Source organism: Alligator sinensis, unplaced genomic scaffold (genome assembly GCF_000455745.1).
Source record: "Alligator sinensis unplaced genomic scaffold, ASM45574v1 scaffold254_1, whole genome shotgun sequence".
NCBI lineage: Eukaryota > Metazoa > Chordata > Crocodylia > Alligatoridae > Alligator > Alligator sinensis.
The window spans coordinates 1,166,208-1,187,305 of record NW_005841953.1 but is presented as its reverse complement, the minus strand read 5'-3'; the positions used below and the strand labels follow the sequence as shown (position 1 = coordinate 1,187,305).

The following is a 21,098-nucleotide window of genomic DNA, read 5'->3' as shown; positions in this document are numbered from 1 at the left end:
GTAATGCTCAGGTGCATTATGTGTTGGTGCCAGTCTGTCTACCTTCTCTCTCTCTGGTATGCTCAAGCAGGCATGAGTTGGCAGAGCTCATTTAGATGGTGAACTTAGAGTTGGCAGGCAGGATACAGAGGCATGGCCTTTGACCTGTGAAGGGTCAGTGGAGAATTCCTCTGACAGGAAAACTCCCTGCTGGAGAAGAGCTGGTGACTGGACCAGACATCCCTCTTGACTAGCATAGGGGCCTGCCACTGTAGGATCAGGGAATCACAATGAGCTCAGATAGAGCTGAATTGAGACGCATTTTTTTCACTATAAAAGCTTTTTTCACTATAAATCAGACTAGACTTCCCTACCTGGTCAGGACTGCACTCATCAAGCACAGGTGGGTTCCTCACTTCCTACTTCTCTGTAGGGCCTTGTCACAACTTGTGCAAGCAGGCACAAGGGACTAGGTGAGAAGAGACAGAGCCTCACACTTCAGCTACTATTCTTCCCTGCTCCCAGGGCAAACTGCCAACAGCTTCAGGTTGGCCTAGGAATTACCACACTGAATTGATGCCTTAAGAGGTCTGTTCTGTGTAGCCAACAGGGAAGTCTAGTCTATGAAATGTAAAGCTGGCACAGTACTGCCCAACATAAGGACATCAACATGCCCCATGTTTATAGCGCCTGAAATGACAGGGTTATGGACTAGTTGTATGAGCACTACCATTATATGAATATGTAATACTATTTTTAGTATTTTCCTGTTATCATGAACAATGTTGTTATCATCGTCCATGTCTAAGAACTACCTGAATTCTACCATAGCTATATCTTGTGGCTGAGAGGTCTGCAGCACTTATGCACTATGGAAAAAAGGACTGAAAAAGGTATTATGACAGAGGCGCAAATAGGGGCATTGCATTTGATCCCATCTATGTATTTTAAAGTGTAGATGTAATGAAGAAATGATTGGTTACACTGCAGCGCATCTGCTTGGTAGAACTGGTATCTTAGGAAATACACAGCATAGGAATCTGCCTCCTGATCCATAATCTGAAATTACTCCAGGAACAATATTCCCATAAAGCACTGAACTGACAAGTAACAGCTGCCATGTCACCTCCTTTACCAGAGTCATTTTAAAAAAGCCAAAGCAAAGAATCTAAGTACAAAGGTTTTGTTTTTTTATTGACACTGTAAGAAACATTTTTTTTCTTTGTTACAAAAGAGCTAAGTGGTTCTGAAAGCAGAAGTACAGTTTGTATGTACACAGTGCTACAGACCCTTCAGATCGATCTAAGGCTTGGGAAACATCAGATCATAACTGCAGGTTTATCAAATGATGACCACTAAGGCCTATTACATCCGAACACTATCCCTACTGTACGTAAATGTATTTACACATTAAAAAAAGGATTACAAGCTTTATAAAAATCTAAAAAAAAAAGGTGAAAAAAATGAACACTTTTTTATCTTACACATCTGCAGGGTTGACACCAGTAACTTTTCAATAAAGGACATTCTATCAATTCAAGGACAATAACACATGAATACCAGAGGTTTACAAGACATTTCAAACTATATTAACAGTGGTATGTGCTATCAGCTGAATGGTAAGCACAGCCTTATAGCTAAAATTTGGCAATATTTCTTGGTCCCTCTCTTTTATAGGATCAACACAAAATAAGGCACATACATTGCAAGAATATAAAACACTGTTGTTTAATAGGACAAGCCATACTGTAACACATGTGGGTGAGCTAACTGTCCATCTCATTGAAAGAAAGGGATAAAGCAAAAAAGAAAGAAGAAAGCCTTCATGTAATGCAAGTACCATTTTGGGACCTTCCCTAAAGAGAGAGAAAAAATCCTCGCAAGCCGCTGGAACGTGCTAGTCCACAATGCTTACCGTCAAACCTATTCTGGAATTCAACTGAGCTACCCATACAAGTATCTTTCATACAGCTGACTGTACCTAATGGATACAATTAAAAACACAGGAAGATATGGGTGGGACTTCCATTTTGTGAAAAGAAAAACACTTTTGAAACACGCAGGTCTCATGGATGCTAACAATGAGAACGATTTGTTTCAAAGGACAAAAAAATGGTGGGATTTGAAGAAACCACAAAAACTATGTTAAAGAATGCAAGGATGTTTAGAATTCCAGCGCAAGTCTTAGTGTCAGCGGTTGCCATTAAAACTGTATTGGGACTCAAGCAACTAGCCTCCACAGCAAGTAATACTGAGTGGTGTGGCAATAAAAACTGAAAGAATCCTTGATGTATAAGCAACTGAATTATTTCTGTGGAAGTGGGTTTTTTTTTCTTTTTGTTTTATTTTTTAACTTCTGGATATGGCACAGTTTTAAGACTGGCATGAGAATTCTACAGCCACTTCTTATGTCTGCATCTCAAAAATGGTGCAAAACTGGAGAAAGCACAGAAACAAGCCACTAAATATGAGAGGGCTAGTGGAAATGCCATACAGCAGGAGAGTTGAAGAGCTTAATATGTTTATTTCATCACAACCAAAAAAAAAGAGTGAATTTGACTTGTGAGAATACAGGGCATGAAAGAACATTTTAAACAAGCGAGAAAGACACAGCGTGAAGCAGTGGCTGGGAGCTGAAACTAGACTGCGTCAAATTAGAAATTAGATACACCTTCTTAGCAGTGGGGGTGATTAGTTATTAGATGTCTTCAAACAAGGAATATGATGTCTTCGAACAATGGGGAGAAAATGCTTTTCTGGAAGAGACACATTAGTTAAATACAATTTATTGGTACAGGACTAACTGGATGAAATGTAATATCACGTAAAAGACGGGGTCAGACTAAATGATCTAACAGTCCCTTCCCCCCACCTTAAACTGTATGAAGCTCTGAACTCCTTTTCCAATTTGATTTATAACATGACCTAATTAGTAACTTCCTAGCTCATAGCTTAACATTCAAAGAAAAATTAAACAAGAGTTTTTATAGATTGGCTTTCTGGTGATACACTCCCTGAAAATCTACCCCCATATCTAGTCAAACTGTTTAATAAAGGTCAACATATAAATAGCTTAGAAATCATTAGTAGATGTTTTAATAAACAGTCAACTGTTTGTATTTAGTCAAACAGGTTTCTTAAAGTCATCGGTAATATCAGCTGATGATGAGTGCATAGCCATCCATAACACATAACCCTATGCCTTTCACAGGCTTATAGCCAGTATCATGTATTGACCTTTAATGCAGGTCACCCATTGCATTAAACTGCGCCCCCCCCATCACCTCTCAAGGGAAGTAAAAAGGCCTCTCACTGTACCCTGTAGGTCACTCATGGGAATGAGGAGGGCAGTATGATCTAGACTGTAGCCCTCCTCCCCAACACACCAAAAATGCTTTGCTGTCAATGTCCCCTTTCCAAAGAACTATTCTGTCACTGTGTCACACCTGCTGTGGGATCACCAAAGGCACTGGCAGGCTCAAATTATGGAACTATAACTCCTGAGCCAATACATAAGATGGCATCTGGAGATGCAACTTTGCTGTTACAGAGAAAATAGCCCTAAAAGAACTGGCCACGCTGAGCTTGATCACACTGGGTGGTATCTACTATCTAAGGGCTATCCAGGATACTAGTCTGAGAACGAAGGGTATTTTCTGGCAGCAGAAAGTAGAAGCAGCAAGTCGAGAGTCACACTGTGCCTCCGCTGCAGGAAAGAAAAACTATTGCTTTTAACCTTTGGGCACCTTGTGCAGCCTGCTCCCCCTGACACTGATTCCCAGTGAAGGCTAGGAAGCATGGAGATGGCTCGCACTGGGATTGCAGGTGATGCAATGTGGATTACACAGTAAAGCAGGGCAGGGAGGAGGCAGGAGACAGGGAATAAATCAAAGAATCAAACCACTGAGTGCTTATTACAGAGGTGAAGAAAGCCAAGGAAGGTGGGATCTGGACCATGAAGAATGTAGGCTATTGATGAAAGGTCTGGTTCCTCCTGGAGTATTATAATTTCTTGTTTTGGGGGATCACCAAGTCAAAAACTGATCTTAAGAATGCAAATTTAGTAGAATACAGCAGCCAGGTGCTGTAACGAGCCTACACTGTTCCAGCCCTTGTTATGTTGCCCAATGATTTGGGGAGCAACCTCACTACACGGGACTGGATGAGCTTCTGTTCCCACATCCTCCTAAGCTACTAGGCTCCAAAGCAACTGGGTTTTGATTGTACTCTGTTTACAGTTAAGTAACATTATATATATATAAATATATATATTTGTCCATAGAAATCATATTGCAATTCTCAGTCTGTGCTACAATTTCAAGTGTAATTGCATTCTGAAGTCTGGGTAAATGTCTGTTTCTTATAAATGAAGTTTACTTATGCACAGCCATATGCAGCATTTAAGTTCTACGTACACAGTCAAAACATGGACTGCATCACACATATGTGGGACATAAGATACGTGGATTTGCTGACTAGGGGTGAAATTATCCCCTCATTCCAAGAGTTCAGGGCTTAAATCTGTACCCACTGGAGTTCTGATAGTGGGAGCAAAAAGAGATCCCATTACAACATGTTCTTATGAGAACTAGACACTCATTCACTTATGAGAATTCTGCACTCATTTACACCTCTAAATTTGGACCAACTCCAATTAACTTTATGGAGTCTGTCCAGATTTGTGCTGGTATAACTGACAGCAGAATCTGGCTCAACGAATGGACTTGAAAGGTGAGTGGGTGATAACTCCTCTTGCTTTTCTAGCTATAAATAAACCCTTTCACTGGAACAGATTTTTCTTTATTTCCTCCCCGCTTTTAATGATAAAAACCACAGTTAATTAGAAATGGCTGAGAGACTCTTGTGATCAGTACAGTTCCTGCAGCCATAGCATATTAGTTCATTGTGAGTGCAGGGATCTTTTCTTCATGGATCAACATGACAGTAGAGTTAATTTTTTTGAAGATGTAACCATCAATGGCAGTATATTTCCTGAAATATGCTGTACCAACGTAGCCAGGCCATGTGTATGTTAGTCCACAGAAATTAGAAATAATTAGGAAAAAGCAATTGTTTTGTGCTTGGGGATTAGTTACTTTGTAAAACCTCTAGGTAAGAACTGCTTGAACTCGATTAAAGAAAACTCAGTCCACTTTTTTTGTTCCAAGGGGACATGGTGGAGCTGTTAAGATGTTCTGCCATAGATCTAGAGGTGTAGGTTCAGTTCTCACTCCAGACTCATAACAAAACGTGGCTGCAGTTAAGCCATCTGTAACTGGGTAACCTTATCATTTGGGCAGGAGATTTCAACGTGGCTGAACATGATGCTATGGGCACCACTTCCTTGTGTACTATGGCCAGACATTAATGTTTCTTGGGCTACACTAGCCAAATGGACAGCATAGTCTAGAGTGGATTTTTAGGCCAAATGAACTAACAGTCTGATCACTCTCTCATTAAATCACTGGTAAATCTGATTTCATAGGTTATTTAATTATGAAAATCAATGCGGTATTTGATTGATGGGTTAAAAATATGCAAATAGACATTTACTTTTGCTTTCTTGTCATTTTAAAATGCACCTCCCTCAAAAAAATATCAAATGATGCAAACAAGTGAGCTGTGGTCACAAAAGGAGTTTTTAGCCCCCCAAAAGTAGTTTTTAAGAGACATAGTAGTTCTTGTACTATAGTTGGCAGTGCATGGTCTGCCCGTGAGGGACTCCCTGGGTATGACTCTCTTGTTTCCCCAGTCCTCCCTGGTGTCAAGCACATCCAGCTTATCTGCTCCCACTCCACACTGGCCAACCCCAGAAATGAGGCAATGAAGCAGCCCTGTCACCTCTGTGAAGCACACTGGAAACAGAGTGCTTGACAAAGGCTTCACTCACTCATTTCCAGGTGCAGGTCAAGCAAGTGGGGAGTGTTCGTCACCAATATCCCCGAGAGTGCCAGAGAAGAGATACAGATGTACCCTACAGGTGCATGCATAAATATGCACAAACATTAAAAAAAACCAACCCCTCATACACTTGTTCAGGACAAAAATATGTGAAGTCCTTCAGTTCTTATTTGCATGGGCATCAGACTTCTATTGTCAACTGCTATGAAAACAGAGACTGGGAGTATCACAAGCAGATCTGTTTGTAAACCTGTTGTCTATTTGTCAGGAATTCACAGCTGATTTCTTTACTCACTTATTATCTTCTTTATATTGTGCCTGGTTATTTTGTGCCTCCATGTTTTAAAAAAAGAAATAAAAACATTGGCAGCAATTGTAAGAGACTGTGTTTCTTCTTTGTAACAGAACATTGCAAAATCATTTAATTAGACTTTCCTTTTAAAAAAGCCAAACCAAACCAAACCAAAAAACCCCATGCACGTCACATTTACATTGTTTTACGATAAAAAAAGCCAAAAAAAAAAGAAAAAAAGAAAAAAAGAAAAGAAGCATACAGACATTCAAAAGAGAGAGAGAAAGACAGAGAGAGAGAGAAAGACAAAGAGGAGTGGATGTAACAATACTGATTGAAAACTGAAATGGAAGACAGTTTCTCCCTAGAACACTTTAGGGTTTTCAAAGTCCTTATTCCATAAAAGGAATATACTTGAAACACATCCCATTTAGGTGAGATGAGATTGCTAAAATACATACACAACTAAAAAATATGAGTCACTTTTTTTAATCTGTTATCTCCTAAGTGTTTTTTTTCCCATGTCTATTGCATAACAGCAAGAAACTTGCTTTCTTCTGCAAGTGAGGTCAATAAAGAACTCATGTCCCCAATAGCCATGTTGGTTGTGCTTATGGGCATAGCTGGGAATGTAAGAGACGCTCTGGGAGTGGTGAGGCGGGAGGAATTGCGTGAGAGATTCTGAATGATACTCGGACTCAGGGCTCCTGAAATTAAGCTGGCATGGTCCCCATCATCTATGATAGCATCAAAATCAATCTGCACCCCTTCTAGGCTGTTGCCGTCAATGCTGTCAACAGTGCTTGTCACTTGGTTAGCCCCTGGGGAAAGAAGCTCAGATGAGTTTGCAGTACCAGTCCCCTGCAGCAGGCAGTTAGCTTCCAAAATGGAGAAAGAACCTGTTTTCATATCTTGCTGACTAAAGCCCATGGTTTGGTCATATAACTGACCAGAGTAATTCTGCATGTTAGAGCAGAACTGTTGTGATTGACCTTGCATCTCCATCTTAATGCCATTTACCCTGTATATCTGGTTTGCATCACTTATATGTCCTTGCTGTTGTGGCAGGGTGTTTCTCAACATGTTTTGTCGTCTGGTGCCACCATAGCTGGCACATGGCTGACAACCCTTTGTCACCAACAAACCCGACTGCTGGTTACCAATGTTGTGAGACATTGGAGGACAATTCTGTGGCCCTTGATATAGGCTGATTTGTGAGGTAGGACTAACCTGACCTAATATCATTTGACTGGACTGACTGACTCCCTGGTAATGAAGGCCTTCTCCTCCTGGTTGATTTTGCAAGTATTCCTGTTCTATCATATTCTTGCTCTGCATCCCATTAGCCATGCTCATGGATTGCTCGCCTGTCACCAGAGGGTGACCAAAATTTTGCTGGCTTCCATTCACTGCCAAATTATTGTTCCTCAACTTCTGCCCTTGAGCCACCATGCTGCAAGAATTGTCCATTGTCCCAGAAATTACTGATTGCCTGTTGATGCTTTCACCATACAGCCTATTGGACTGCATGTTGAAAAAACTACCATTGTTGTTACTAATCATCATATTCTGCTGTAAACTGTATAGGCTGTTGCTTTCTGTAGCACTCTGATAACCATTTTGTTGGGCCATTCCATTTCTCTCCAGATTCTGCTGCTGGACCATCATATTATTATATAGTCCAAAGGCTCGAGTTTGCTGGACTGCAGAACGCTGACCACACTTTAGTTTTGAAGGAGACAAGTCAGAACTTCCTGAGCTTACTTCATTCCACTGAATTGGCAGGTCACTTTTGTTTGCTTCGGAGCTGGTCTGTTGACTGTTTGGTGGAGGGGCCTGCTCAAAATTGTTGCTCCCGATCATTGAGTTGTGATGCACTTTGTTGCTATCCAGGGCACTGTTTGACAAGTGATCATATATGCCCTGGTTCTGGGAATTCAAATACTGAACCACATCATCTGGCAGAAGATCCTCATCATTTAGACTACCGTCTGCTTCCATGGTAGCAGCCTCCAGGGCAATGTTCTCACTGATACTTGGAGGACAAGGGGAGTTGAAGTTACGGAACAGGCCACCATCAGAGCGGGTATAGTTCTGAAGAATAAAGTTGCGCTTTTCCATGGATGGAGGCAACGCAGGAGAATTAAAGCTATTTAGACTGTTGAAACGCTGGACTCTAGGAAGAGATAGGTTGTCAGAGACCATTCTAACAGGATCACTGGCTCTCCTTGTCCCATTTCCTAGTACATCATGAGACAGAAAATGCCTCCTGCTATAACTGTTTGCCCCGCCATCACTACATCTTCGAGGAACATTTACTGGAGGCAGAGGAGATACTCCAGACTCCCTGCAGTCACCCAACAGTGCCATCCTTGTTTTGAGGCTCATCCTCTCCATGTTAGGTAGTGGGGTTGGTGGGGGTCCACCAGTAGCTGCTGCATATTTAGCTTTCAGCCTGTATTGCTGGGCTGGTGTGAGGCTGAGAAGACTTGGAAGGTCATCACACTGACTTGCTTCGCTGGAGCGCCTGGAGGCATCAGTTGAAATGGGGTCATAGGAATCAGCAACGCTCATGTTCTGAGGCCTTCCCTCAGCTTGGGAAGCATCGCTGGATCTGCGACTGGAAAAGCAAGGTGAAATACCAGAGGACCTACGGCTGCTCAAGTAGGCCGAACTGATTGTGCTAGTGTTGCTGTCCCTCCTGTTCAACATATTTAACACTGTGATGTCCGTATTTGAAAGTTCATTTCTGTTGGGTAGAATAGTCATGGATCCTCCTACACTGCAGCTGCTGTTTGACTGGGTACCTGGAAGTAAAAATCACAGAGGAACAAACAGAGGTTAATAAAGAATCACAGAAAAGCAGGCCTGGAAGGTACCTCCAGAGGTCCTCTAGTCCAACCCCACAACTTGAGGCAGGATCATTCCTATCCAAACTGTCTTATATAAATCCACTGTCTAACCTAATAGCAAAACTACTCAGTCAAGCCTGATACAACCACAAAATATAATGCCACAGGTAAAGCAGGGGAACCCTGGTGGTACAGGTGTAGGAAGAATTACTATAAGAAGTGCTTATAGTCTGAGGCAAGTAAAATGCTTTAAAAATGTCCTTATGATCCTATGAAACCAAAATAATTTTCTTAATTAAATGGAACACGGCTAAATATGCACAAAAATTCTTCGGTGAGATGTGCAGTTATTGTCAATTGGCGTTGTCCCTTTGCCTTTGATGGAGCTACCCTCATTACCACTAGCAAAGGGCACAATTAGTTCATCTTCTTATGAAACCTCTATAGCTTTCTGAAGTAGACAGATAAGTGAACCAGCATCCATAATCTAAACCAAAATGGCAGATTATACAAACTAGATATTATTTGGGCAAATATTTAAGAATTCTTGAAATATTTGCATATTATTGAAAACAACTGCAAAACATCTTTCCCAGTTTCCTTCTTTAAATAAGATAGCATTATCAGCAGCATTACTTTTACACAGTTGCTTTTCTTGAATGCACTGCATAAATCACATACATATAAAATGTCACAAAATGTCTCAGGTTGATAGTGGCAATCAAATGATACATAGTAGGCTACACCGCAGTGTTGGGAGCAGATAAGTTGGCCATGGGAACAAAGTCACAACCCATTTCTTACAAAAAGTGCTATGGAATCTTTAGGTCCAACATGACCTCCATATAACTCAAATACTAAAGCTGTATGTGCATTTTTCTAGAGTGCCACCTTCATATACCATTATTTGTGCATGTGCAATTAAACATGTTGAATCCCCTTTAAAAATATGGTCTATAATGTTGACAAAAAAGCAACTAGGATCTGAGGTTTCAAACTTCATTTGAAAGAATCCAACAGAAAAAATCTATGATATCTAATCCATCTGCCTTGGATGGATGCAGAGTTATAATGATGCTGGGAATTTACTTTATGGCTTCAAGCATGATAATCAGACCACTAGTCTAGTTATTACCTTCAGGAGTATAAAATATGAGTATAAAACCGTCTCCCCCAGTGTAGTAAAATTTTAGTTTAAAGGGGAAAAATATCCATATATATTGATGACTTTAGGGGCTGGCCTGGAAGCTCCTAGGTAAATTAAACAGTTATTGGTCATACTGTTTTTGTGTAAGGATAACAAAAACAAGCATTAAACTGACTATTTTAAAGAATGAAAATAAGGTTATTTCAATTATGTATATCTCACCATTTCCTATGAGAGGTGGCAAGGTTGGGGCTTTGGAAGGTGGAATGGGGTTCAGTCGTGGAAGCATTCCGTTAACTTGTTTCAACCTTTCTAATTTGACTTGCTCCATCCATTTGGTCCCTGTCATATTCCTTCTGGCCTGTAAGCCAAGTGCTGTGGTTGCTGTGGAAATGGTAGAGTCCATGATTGGGGTTTCATCAATGACACTGAGGTCTCCTACACTACCTCCACTTGTCAAATTAAGCTCGATCCCATTGTTGGAATAGTTGCTGATGGGGGACTGTTCGCTGCTGCATGTAGACTGACCACCAGGGCTTGGCTGAGATGCCTATTTAAGTGAAATAAGAAATAAATGTTAATTAGGAGTAGGCAATGAATGCTAGCAAATTTCTTTCAATGTATCCGGAACACAAGCCTGACTCAATATGGAGCCAAAGGAAATAAAAACAAAAGAACAGAACTGCTTAATTTAAATGGGTGACAAGGATCTTTCCTTAAAAGACTCTGTTACATGACAGCTTGACCTTTAAGCATAACTGGAAACCACTGTGAACCTCAGTGATAAAATTCACCTTTAATATTTAATAACAGAGAATGTTACATCTATATAGTGCTGATATTGTCTTGAAAGGTCTCAGATCACTACATTCAACTGAAAATATTGGAGAAAAAATAGGTAGCCTTATGTCTATCAGCACTAAATAGTGCTGGATTAAAAAAAATTGTACAGCAGAAAGATTTGATAATTTTCAAGGAGCATGTATTCACTGTTACAAGCATTTTCAGGATGGAAACACTGACCATTACTATCATGGTGATAACAAGTTATAATATAAAAGACTGCAGCATAATATCAGCTTTTACATTAGCTCCCTCGCAATCAGATTTTTTTTAACAATAAGTACAGAGGACTTCAGTTTTCTATCCTATCTGCATATAATAGGTGCTGTTGTTTTGTAAGTAAAGTAAGAAGCTTCATCCTTCATACAGGAGCATAGGGCCCTATGAATGCAGAGCAGACAGAACTACATGATTTGGTTGGGAGCAGGCAATGTTGTTACAATAGTGTTAGATGAATATAAAGTTAGAATAAAATAATTTATTGGCTGTATACAAGTTTTCCTACATTAATATGAAAATCATACCATTTGTGTGCTCTTAGCGCAATGAAACTAACAGGGGTGTGCGAAGCGGGCCCTATTCGATTCGGATTCTGATTTGGCCCAAATTAGGGAAATGATTCAATTTGTTGATTCGGCTCACTGTCCCTGATTCGATTTAGCCGAATCTGAATCTGAAGGTTTGATGCTGATTCAGAGAATCAGCGATTCGGACATAGACACAGCTTTAAAAGTTTTTTCTATATACCTCAAGGTACTAGTGCGGCTTGTGAATGCTGTGATGCTGGGGCGCATGGAGAGTCCCATAGAGGTGCGGTGGGGCCTCCATGTGCTTGGTGGCGAACCCGGAAGTGGACTGGAAGTACTTGTGGTCTGCTTCTGGGTCCACCGGGGAGCACTGTGGGCCCCCCCCCCCCCATTCCTCCTTAGCTCAGTGATCAGCAACGGGGGGGGGCCTGATTGCCCCCCCAGATTCAGGAGGCACCAGTCACCAAGCCGGGGAGGTGAGGGGCCACCCTGCGTGCTCCCTGGCAGACCTGGAAGTGAACTGGAAGTGCTTCTGGTCCACTTCCAGGTCTGCTGCCAAGCGTGCTGATGACCCCCCTGCGCTCCTCTGGGATGCTTTATCTGCCCCAGCATCGCAGTGTTCACAAGCCGCCTGCTACCTAGAGGTATGTAGAAAAAACTTTTAAAGCTGTGTCTATGTCCGAATCTCCCCAAATCTCTCCAAATCAATTTGGAGGGTTCCGATTCGATTTGGAGAGATTAAAGGGTCCTTTGATTCGATTCAGATTTAGAGATTTGGCCACCGAATCGGGCTGAATCGCCGCCAAATCGAATCAGAGACCGAAGCTTCACAAATTAATCATTTCAGTTTAGATTCAGTGGGAATACATGTATCTACTTCTCTTTATGTGAGATTTCCTATGCTTGGCTTGCAGAATCTGACAAGATCTCAGCCCAGCATGGAAATATACCAGGATGTAGACTTGCCATGGATTCATATTACTTTTTTTAAATAAAAAAGACAAACATTCACAAAAAATTATTTTGTTGCGTTAGTTTTATGATTCCTATAAAATAGAGGGTCTTTGATGTAATCATGAAGGTCTCTCCTAAAAATGAGACAACTCTTCATATGACAGATCAGTAGGTGGGTAGATAGATAAGTAGGTTGGTAGAGAAAATAACAACTTTGTTCCAGGATGTACCATTTAGTTATTAGAATTACAGATCACTGTAACATGCAAAATCATTTTGCTCTCAAGAACAGTCTCATAAGCAGGTATCAATTTTACTCTCTGGCATTTTCTGTTGGCATGTGATCTTTATGCAGCTATTGATGACACCTCTGAATTTTAACAATAAAACTGAATAAAGGTATTAGACTTGTGAGAGTTGTGGCTTAGCATGGCTCTGAGGAACACTCAGGTGTCATAACAATGTTATCATTTCTAACATGAATTATGATAGACTTTAGGAACAGGGTGAATTTCCAAATCTTGGTCACTGCAGATTTGGTAAGAGCAATAAAGAATACCTTGTTTGAGGGGCAGTGAATCTGCACCTATTGTACAACAGTTCCATACCAGATAGATAAAGGATGTTAACAGTCATGAGTTTGTTCTTGTAGCTATGCAAGTTGATCACAGTGGCTGAAGCACAAAATGGAGAAAATGATTATGGGAATGGCATAATGAGCGTATCTATAGATATATACATTTATGTATACATATGCTATATATCGAAAAGACAGATCAAAATATATTTGAATGTATTTTCCCAATGTGATGCAGTTTTTCACATGACAAATGTTGCAAAAATGCTCACTGCACATCATACTCAGAAATGTGTGGGCTGGAATGACTAGATGGCAGGCAAAAGGGCAAATAAAAAGAAAGAAAAGGAAAAAAAAACGCAATGAGAAAACTGCAAAAAATTTTAAATTCCCTCACCTTATTACCCACTGTCCTTAGGAAGTTAGAACAAGACATTTAAGAGCATTAGACAGAAGAGACATTGGATTAGTAGAAAAGCAGTAGGCATGTCTGGAGTCACATAGCAATGAACACCAAGAAATAAGGACAACTAAACGACATCATATTATTAAACAGCCTTCGTTTTAAGACCAGTTCCTGAAAGCTATGTTCATGTCTTTCTCACTAAACTAGTCTCATTAACACCAATAAGTTATTCCTGTAAATAAAGGAAACAGAAATGGCTTCTGCTAATAGGCTTCAACATCAACAAGACACTCTTGTGAATCATGAGTGTATCTCTTATTTAAACGAGTAGGAGATGGAGCTACTCTGAGAATTCATCCTGTGAGCAAAGCCTAAATGATTGTGAGGTTTTGTTGGTTTGTTTTGATTTCCCATTGCTTGAGTCTAAAGATCTTATGAATCCAGATGTGTAAGAGAATGGGGTAACATTTTTTTAGCTGGTTCTAGCCTTATGTTGAGAGCAGGTACACTAGAAAAGAGTAGTTGGAAAGAGTATTCCATTATTTAACAGAGATCTTAAAAACCTTAATATAAAGTTGCAAGGCAAAGAAAACACCCCTAGCCCTTATCTATCTTCAAAGTTACTAACCCCATTGGCTTTAATGAGTAAAAAAGGAAAAAAAAACCCCGGGAAAACAAACTTAATTCGGTTTAAACCCATTTTATATTAAGGTAATTTAACTTAAAAATAACATCCGCGCCTTGCGGCTTCTATACAGAAATTGCTTTAACTTGTTTTAGTTTCAGAACTGCCAACTTCAAGCATTCACAAATCATGAGTCAGGCCCTCCAAAATCATGAGATTTGGAAACACAATAAATTTTGGATTCTTTTTATTTGTTTTCTGGGGGTTTTGTTTGAACCTTCAAGGCCTTTCTCCAGCAAATGAGATAGTTGGAAGCTTACTTTTCAATGAAAGCTGAAATTTCCTTTAAATAAGCTAACTCCAAGAGATGGAGATTTAAGAAAAACAAATCTTGTGAGAGATTCCAGTATTACACTTAGTTTAGATTGCACTACCTAAATGTAATCTTTTTAAGCATTATCATTTAAAATTATTGTAACATGAACATTTTTCTTTGTCAAAAAAAGTCTGCTCTTGAGTTTACATGCTGAAGTATTTAATAAAATAATTATTAACTGATTGGGACAGTAGAGAGGCAGAAAGAAAACAGCACAGCCTAGTGCATACCATTGGTTTCTCTGACTTGACAGCTTTCACTTGGAGGCATTCTTCACGCTTTGAGGTAGTGTTGCTGAGGTCCTTTTGCTCACCAATTGCACCCTGAGTCTGCTGGCCTGGTGATCTGGACTGTGAATGGCTGCCTGGGTCTCTGGGCGGTGGAGGCCTTGGATGGATATCTCCACGCTGCTTCTTGGTGACATGAGCCTCAGGGCCATGCACAGTCTTCACATGTTTCCGGAGAGAACTGGGGTCTGTATAGCGTTTTGTGCAGCCTGGTATCTTGCAAACATATGGTTTCTGTAGAAGCAGGTGGAAAGAAATGCAGAGATTGGGTTTGTTGCCACGTCAGATTTCTAATAATTCCGTTGAGCACTGTAAGTGTGACAATCGTACCCTTTTAGACTGAATGCATTGGCAAAGTTCTGGCATTGGGAAACTGTCTGTGTTGATCACACCCAGTGGAATCCATTCATTTCCCCTGATTTGAAAGATATCACTGTGCATGTTATTGCTATGTATATGAAGAAGAACAAAGGGTGAATCCTTAGCTGGAGTGAAGTGTCAGATCTATGCTAAAGGCATAGAGCGATGACAGCATTGGTTGGTATGTTCCTTTGGATTTCCCATATTGAACCTGGCCACTGGTTAATACGCCTTTGAGTAAGAGGCATAACAAGCAGGGTTTGCCCTCTGTGGAAAGGTGGGATGTCAGGAAGGTCAGGGTAGGGAGGTGCTGTTGAGTGCCGGAGGGGAAGGCATTCTGAGGGGAGGAGGAAAGGCAGAGTCTTACCTATGCCAAGGACTCTCCCACTCCTGCTGCCACAGCCACAGCATCTTCCCACCCCAGCTATTGCTCTTACAGCAGCAGTGTGGTGTCTGTGCATCTGGCTGCTGCTTCAAAGGCAACTCCATAGGGTTGCTTCCACTGCCTGGGCATGGACTCCATGGGGGGAAGGGGGTTGCAATTCTAATGCCCCTACTAAGCTGGCACCTGGGGCTGGTACCTTGCTTGCCCCATGTTATACTACTGCTCTGGGTTGGCCAATTCCTAAATATATGAAGTTTAAAGGAAACCAAAACTCCTCCCTGTTGTGCTGGGTCAATTACTCACAGACAGACACAGAAGAATTCCTTTTTCACTCGCTGCGGACATCAGTTTAAGCTACAAAGCATGAGTTTTGTTTGCTACAATCAGTCTTACCTTGCATAACTATACAGACTACTGAAAATCATAAATGTGTTAGCTCTTCTTTAAATCCAGCCTCTTTTAACAGTGAATTTTCCAGGTTAGTTATACCACATGGAATGACAATTATTTTATTAAGTTCCAACTTTATGGCTTTATAATTCCACCAAATGTCCCTTTGTTCTTGTATATTAAGGAGGTAGAAAGGAGGGCCCAATCTGTTGTTCAGAGTTCTGAATATCTCAGGCTTAATTGCTAGATTGGTTCTAAGAAAATGGCTGTGACTCATATTTATACTAGCTCTTAAGAAAAAAAGAGATCCACCAGCACGGTTCCTTAAAGGGGTTCACTGAATGTTTATACATGGGATGTTGATAAAGGTAAGGCCCGAAACCTGCTTCTACTGATGTCAATAAAAAAAACTCCTGTTGATCTCAGTGGGACCAGAAGATCAAATGAGTAAATAACCTACTGTATTGAAACAAACCCAAGAGGACATTTTTTCTCCCTGTTCTTTGTGGAAAAAAGCCTTGTCTTGGATTCGAGTACCACCTGGGGCAGGTGGCTGCTGTATTTCCAGCTCTGTCCCCAAGCTGGGGAATGACTGTGCAGTCGGAGGAAGGGAAGGAGACCACATATTGCAGGGGGCGGCTGCAGGGGAGACATGGTGCAAGGGTGGAGGAGTGGGGGAGACTGTGCAGTATATAGTCCTGGGGGAGCCCAAGGGAGACTATGCAGCAACAGGGGAGCTGCTGTAGCTCTGACTAGCTCAGGGGTGGGCAATTATTTGGGCTCAAGGGCCACATAGGTAGTTTTGATGAGTTTTCATGGGCCGGGTCAGCACCATCCCAGCACCTTGCAACAACCACAAAAACTCCCTATGTGGGATGGGGCCATGAGTGGGTGGGGAGCGGTATTCAGGAGCAAGATGGGTGGGCAAGCCTGGGATCATGGAGTGAGGTCGTGATGTGTTCCCTGCCCTGTAGGGGGCATGTGCACATGTGTGTATGGGGGCTGCCTGGGCACTAGGTCCTGGGAGCCAGCCTGGGATGAGGGGAAAGAGGAGGGGGCAGGGGGCACATGCAGCAGAGCTTGTCTGCCCAGTGTGGTCCATGGCTGCCACTGTGGTACTCTGCATGGAGCTGAGCCCTGGCCACTACCACCTGGCATAGCCCACACCCCTTGGCCCAGCCTTGGCCAGCATGCACAGCTTTTGGTGGGGCTGCTCCCAGCATGGCTGCAGTCTCCTGGGTGCTGCTCTAATCCTCACCTCCAGTGATGGCTCCTCCTCCTGCTCCTGTTGTGCCACTCCAGGCTGAGAGGAAGCTTCAACCAGGTGGCTCCTGCCCCAGTGTGCAGGGCTTCAGCTTCAGCTCCTGGCTGCCTTTCACACACCTGGCACAGGCAGCCCAGTGGGTGGAAGGTGGCCAGGAACTGGAGCTGATCCTCTGTGCACTAGGGCAGAAGCCGCCTGGCTGAAGCTTCCTCCTGGCCCAGAGCGGCATGACAAGAGCAGGAGGAGGAGCTGCTGCTGGAGGCGAGGGGAGCAGAGAAGCACCTAGGCAGCTGTAGCTGCACCAGGAACAGCTCTGCCAGAAGCTGGGCGTGCTGGCAGGCACAATGCGGGCTATCCTCGACCCCAGGCAAAGTGTTTCAGGGGCAGCTGCAGGCCGGATCAAATCAATTGGTGGGCCGGATCTGGCCCACAAGCTGTATTTTGCCCATCCCTGCTCTAGCTCCAGCTCCTGCCTCATCCCAGGCGCAGGGAGGGGGTCAGAGCTGCTGCTGCCACTGCTGCCTGGTTGGGGCTGAAGCCAGTGAACGCTCCATGCCCCAGGCCAAAACTGGAGCCAGAGCCACTACACAGAGTAAGTGGTGATGCTGTGGGGAAAGTTGCCAGTGGTATACCAGGCACCAGGAGAAGGCAGTGGCAGGAGGAGACAGGTGGCAGGGTGGCAGGCCCTGGGGGAGAGCAAGTAGTCTGGGAGTGGAGGGGTGGGGAAGGCTGTTTTCACCCTGCTGCTGCTTTCTCCACCACAGTGGTAGACAGAGGGAGGAATTTAAGACAACTCTCCAATGATTAGATTCTATACTTGGAAAACAACACATTTATAGTTTTCCATGTATAGAATCCAATTACTAGGGAGTCACCTTAAATTCATGGTCTTGGATTTGGGTGAGTAGTTTTCCAGCATGACTACCAAAAAAGGGATTTCAGGCAGAACTTTGAAAATATGCAGCTCAGAATTCTCTCTTACCATAAGCAAACTAGGAAAGACTAGAGGTCTGAATCCCCGCTAATGAGGTTTTCGATCATAGACATTTAAATTCACCTGGATGAAACTGAATTTCTCTTTCCAGACATACATATAAAAGAGAAACATAACAACCCTGCTGCATTTGAAGTTGCTTAGCTCATCTGTCTGTCCATCCCAAACAGTGGTGTCTCTGGTAAGTACTAAATATAACCCAGTGCAAGGTGGAGAGGACCCTGTGATAGCTTATTCATGTTGTATCTACCATAATATTAAAATAACATTACAGGGGATGTAAATCTGTGTAGCCTTGCTGGAGTCAACAGACACATATCAGTTTATACCAGGTGAGAACCTGGACTTCACTTCACTGTGAAACACGTTTCTGGTGGTTTGCTTTTGTTACTGTACCTATCACCAATATGATGAAATGATGTACAACTGATGCTAACTCCATGCAGTGTTTCACTGTTGAATGTGAAATCTAGATCTTAAATAGCGGAGTGCATCAATCAAAGCCACCTTTCATGAGGCTTTGCTTAGGCTACACAAATCTACTTGGAATGGACAATTTGTTTTACTTGAAGTATGAGCCAGCCTGAAACTCGGCTCAGGTATTGGATAGGTTTGGTAAATCACCTCCCTGCTTTTGGTAAAAATCTTCAAAATCAATCCATTATCGTGAACCAACAAGTCTGGCAGGTTCTGCCAGCAGAGACCACATACTTCAGGAGGAAGCCTGAATTCAGAGGTGTGCAGTGTTTTCTGCATCACCTGTAATGCAAAGATGCAAGAGAGAGTGAAATTCTCTCAGCTCTGCTGAGTTCTTGTGACAGATCTGGTGGTGGGCTACCACAGAAAGTTGAGCTTCTTGTAGAAATGAAGGGATATAGGTAGAAAAAGAGGCACCAAAAGTTCCAACCCAGGCAATCAGCCACAATGCTGCTTCTCTGCAAGGCCTGAAAGGGAATAGATGGAGCAAAAGGGAAGGACATGGTTTAAGAAAAAATTCATTTAGATTAGAAAGAGAGAATGAAATCAAGTAGAGGGGACAGGAAGGGATATAACTTTGAACCTCTTAAGATTCCTCTACATTTACCAAGAGCAGCTGAAGAAATTTAGTTCCCATTCTGAAAGGGATGCCTTTAGCGAGATGCTGAACATCCTTAAACTCTATTTTCCACAGGGCCAGTTGAGGCTATTCCTCAACTTCCAGGGCCAGACTCCAACTCCCTTCAGTGTCAATGCGGCAGCCAGCAGATGTCACTACAGAACAACACAACACCAACTCTTCTTGGGACCTGACTGTCCTCTCTGTCTCTGGGGCTAGGAACAGGTATTTCATTTGTCTCTCAAGAGGGTGTACCTGTGTTTGTACCAAAATGGAAATATCCAGGGCTTGATTGATGTATGCACACACTGCCCTTCTAATCAAAGTTTAGTGGACAGCTAAATGCACTGCTGCTTTTCTACCACTGATTCATTTATGCAATCCAGGGGTAACTGGTTGCATGTGCATTTTAGTTTTCTGGGATAAACTGATAGCACTCTTTATCTTGTGAACCTTTTTAGGAGTTATCCTAGGAAAACAGACATGGACATCTGAATGACTTCCCTTTGTCCTGGGATAAAGTGATTTATCATGGGACAAATGCAATGTCAGTTTGTAGCCTGGAAGTGAGAAAAAATATCACTGGATTTCAACTAACCTTTCACAACTTAATCTGCAGTGTTTCCATTAGCTCCTCTCTCATATTTTTGATTAAATGACCAGAAGCCATTAGATGACCAAGGTGTAGAAGGTGCACTCAGGAATGATAAAGCCACAGCAGAGAAGCTAAACAAATTCTTTGCATCACTGTTTACTACAGAAAATACTGGGGAAACTCCTATGCTAGATCATTCCTTCCTAGTATATGTGTCTAAAGAATTGGGCCACATTGAACTGACCAGAAGTGCTAGAACAAATCAATAAACTAAGTCCTGTAAGTCACCAGGACCACACGGCATTCAACCGAGATTTCTGAAGGAACTCAAAGGCAAAACTGCAGAATTGCTGGCAACAGTATATAACCAATTGTTACAAACAGCCTGTGTGTCAGAGGACTAGTGGGGTGCCAGCATAACACCCTTCTTCAAAAAGGGCTCCAGAGGTGATTCTGGAAACTACAGACCAATGAGACTCACTTCCATCGCTGGCAAATTGCTATATCCATAATAAAGAATAAAATCAACAGTTACACAGACAAATATGATCTGCTGGGGAAGTGTCAGCATGGTTCTTTTAAAGGGAAATCCTGCCTCACCAATGTGCTGGACGGGATTTTTTGAAAGGGTTATTTCATAGATTTCATAGACATTAGGGCTGGAAGGGACCTCGGAAGATCATCGAGTCCAGCCCCCTGCCCAAAGGGCAGGAAGTCAGCTGGGGTCATAGGATCCCAGCAAGATAAGCATCCAGTTTCATCTTGAAGGTGTTCAATGAAGGCGCTTGAACCACCTCCGGTGGCAGGCTGTTCCAGACCTTGGGGGCTCGGACAGTAAAGAAATTCTTCCTTATGTCCAGCCTGAAACGGTCTTGAAGTAGTTTGTGACCTTTCGACCTCGTCATCCCTTGGGGCGCTCTGGTGAACAAACGTTCCCCCAGATACTGGTGGTCACCCCTGATAAACTTGTAGGTGGCCATCAGATCACCCCTGAGCCTGCACTTTTTCAGGCTAAAGAGCCCCAGGGCTCTCAGCCTGTCATCGTAGGGTCTGCTTCCCTGACCTCTGATCATGCGCGTGGCTCTTCTCTGGACTCTCTCAAGCTTCTCCACATCCTTTTTGAATTGTGGAGCCCAAAACTGGACACAGTACTCCAGCTGCGGCCTCACTAAGGCCGAGTACAGGGGGAGAATGACGTCCCGGGATTTGCTTGAGAAGCATCTATGGATGCAAGCCAGCATTTTGGTC

The 21,098-nt window shown here is 42.5% G+C and overlaps 1 protein-coding gene across 5 annotated transcripts in view; it reads right to left on the bottom strand.

The window, feature by feature from the left end:
* Window positions 1-1,146: 1,146 nt before the first annotated feature.
* Window positions 1,147-21,098, bottom strand: part of GLI3 (GLI family zinc finger 3) — a 277,052-nt gene continuing 257,100 nt past the window's right edge. For all 5 annotated transcript variants that reach the window (XM_025200050.1, XM_025200054.1, XM_025200051.1 and 2 more), the window contains 3 exons: window positions 14,710-15,000; window positions 10,394-10,721; window positions 1,147-8,979 (listed from right to left, as the gene is read on the bottom strand). In XM_025200050.1, coding sequence (XP_025055835.1) covers window positions 6,698-8,979; window positions 10,394-10,721; window positions 14,710-15,000 — 2,901 coding nt within the window. In that variant the 3' untranslated portion in view covers window positions 1,147-6,697. The remainder of the gene's footprint in view (window positions 8,980-10,393; window positions 10,722-14,709; window positions 15,001-21,098) is intronic.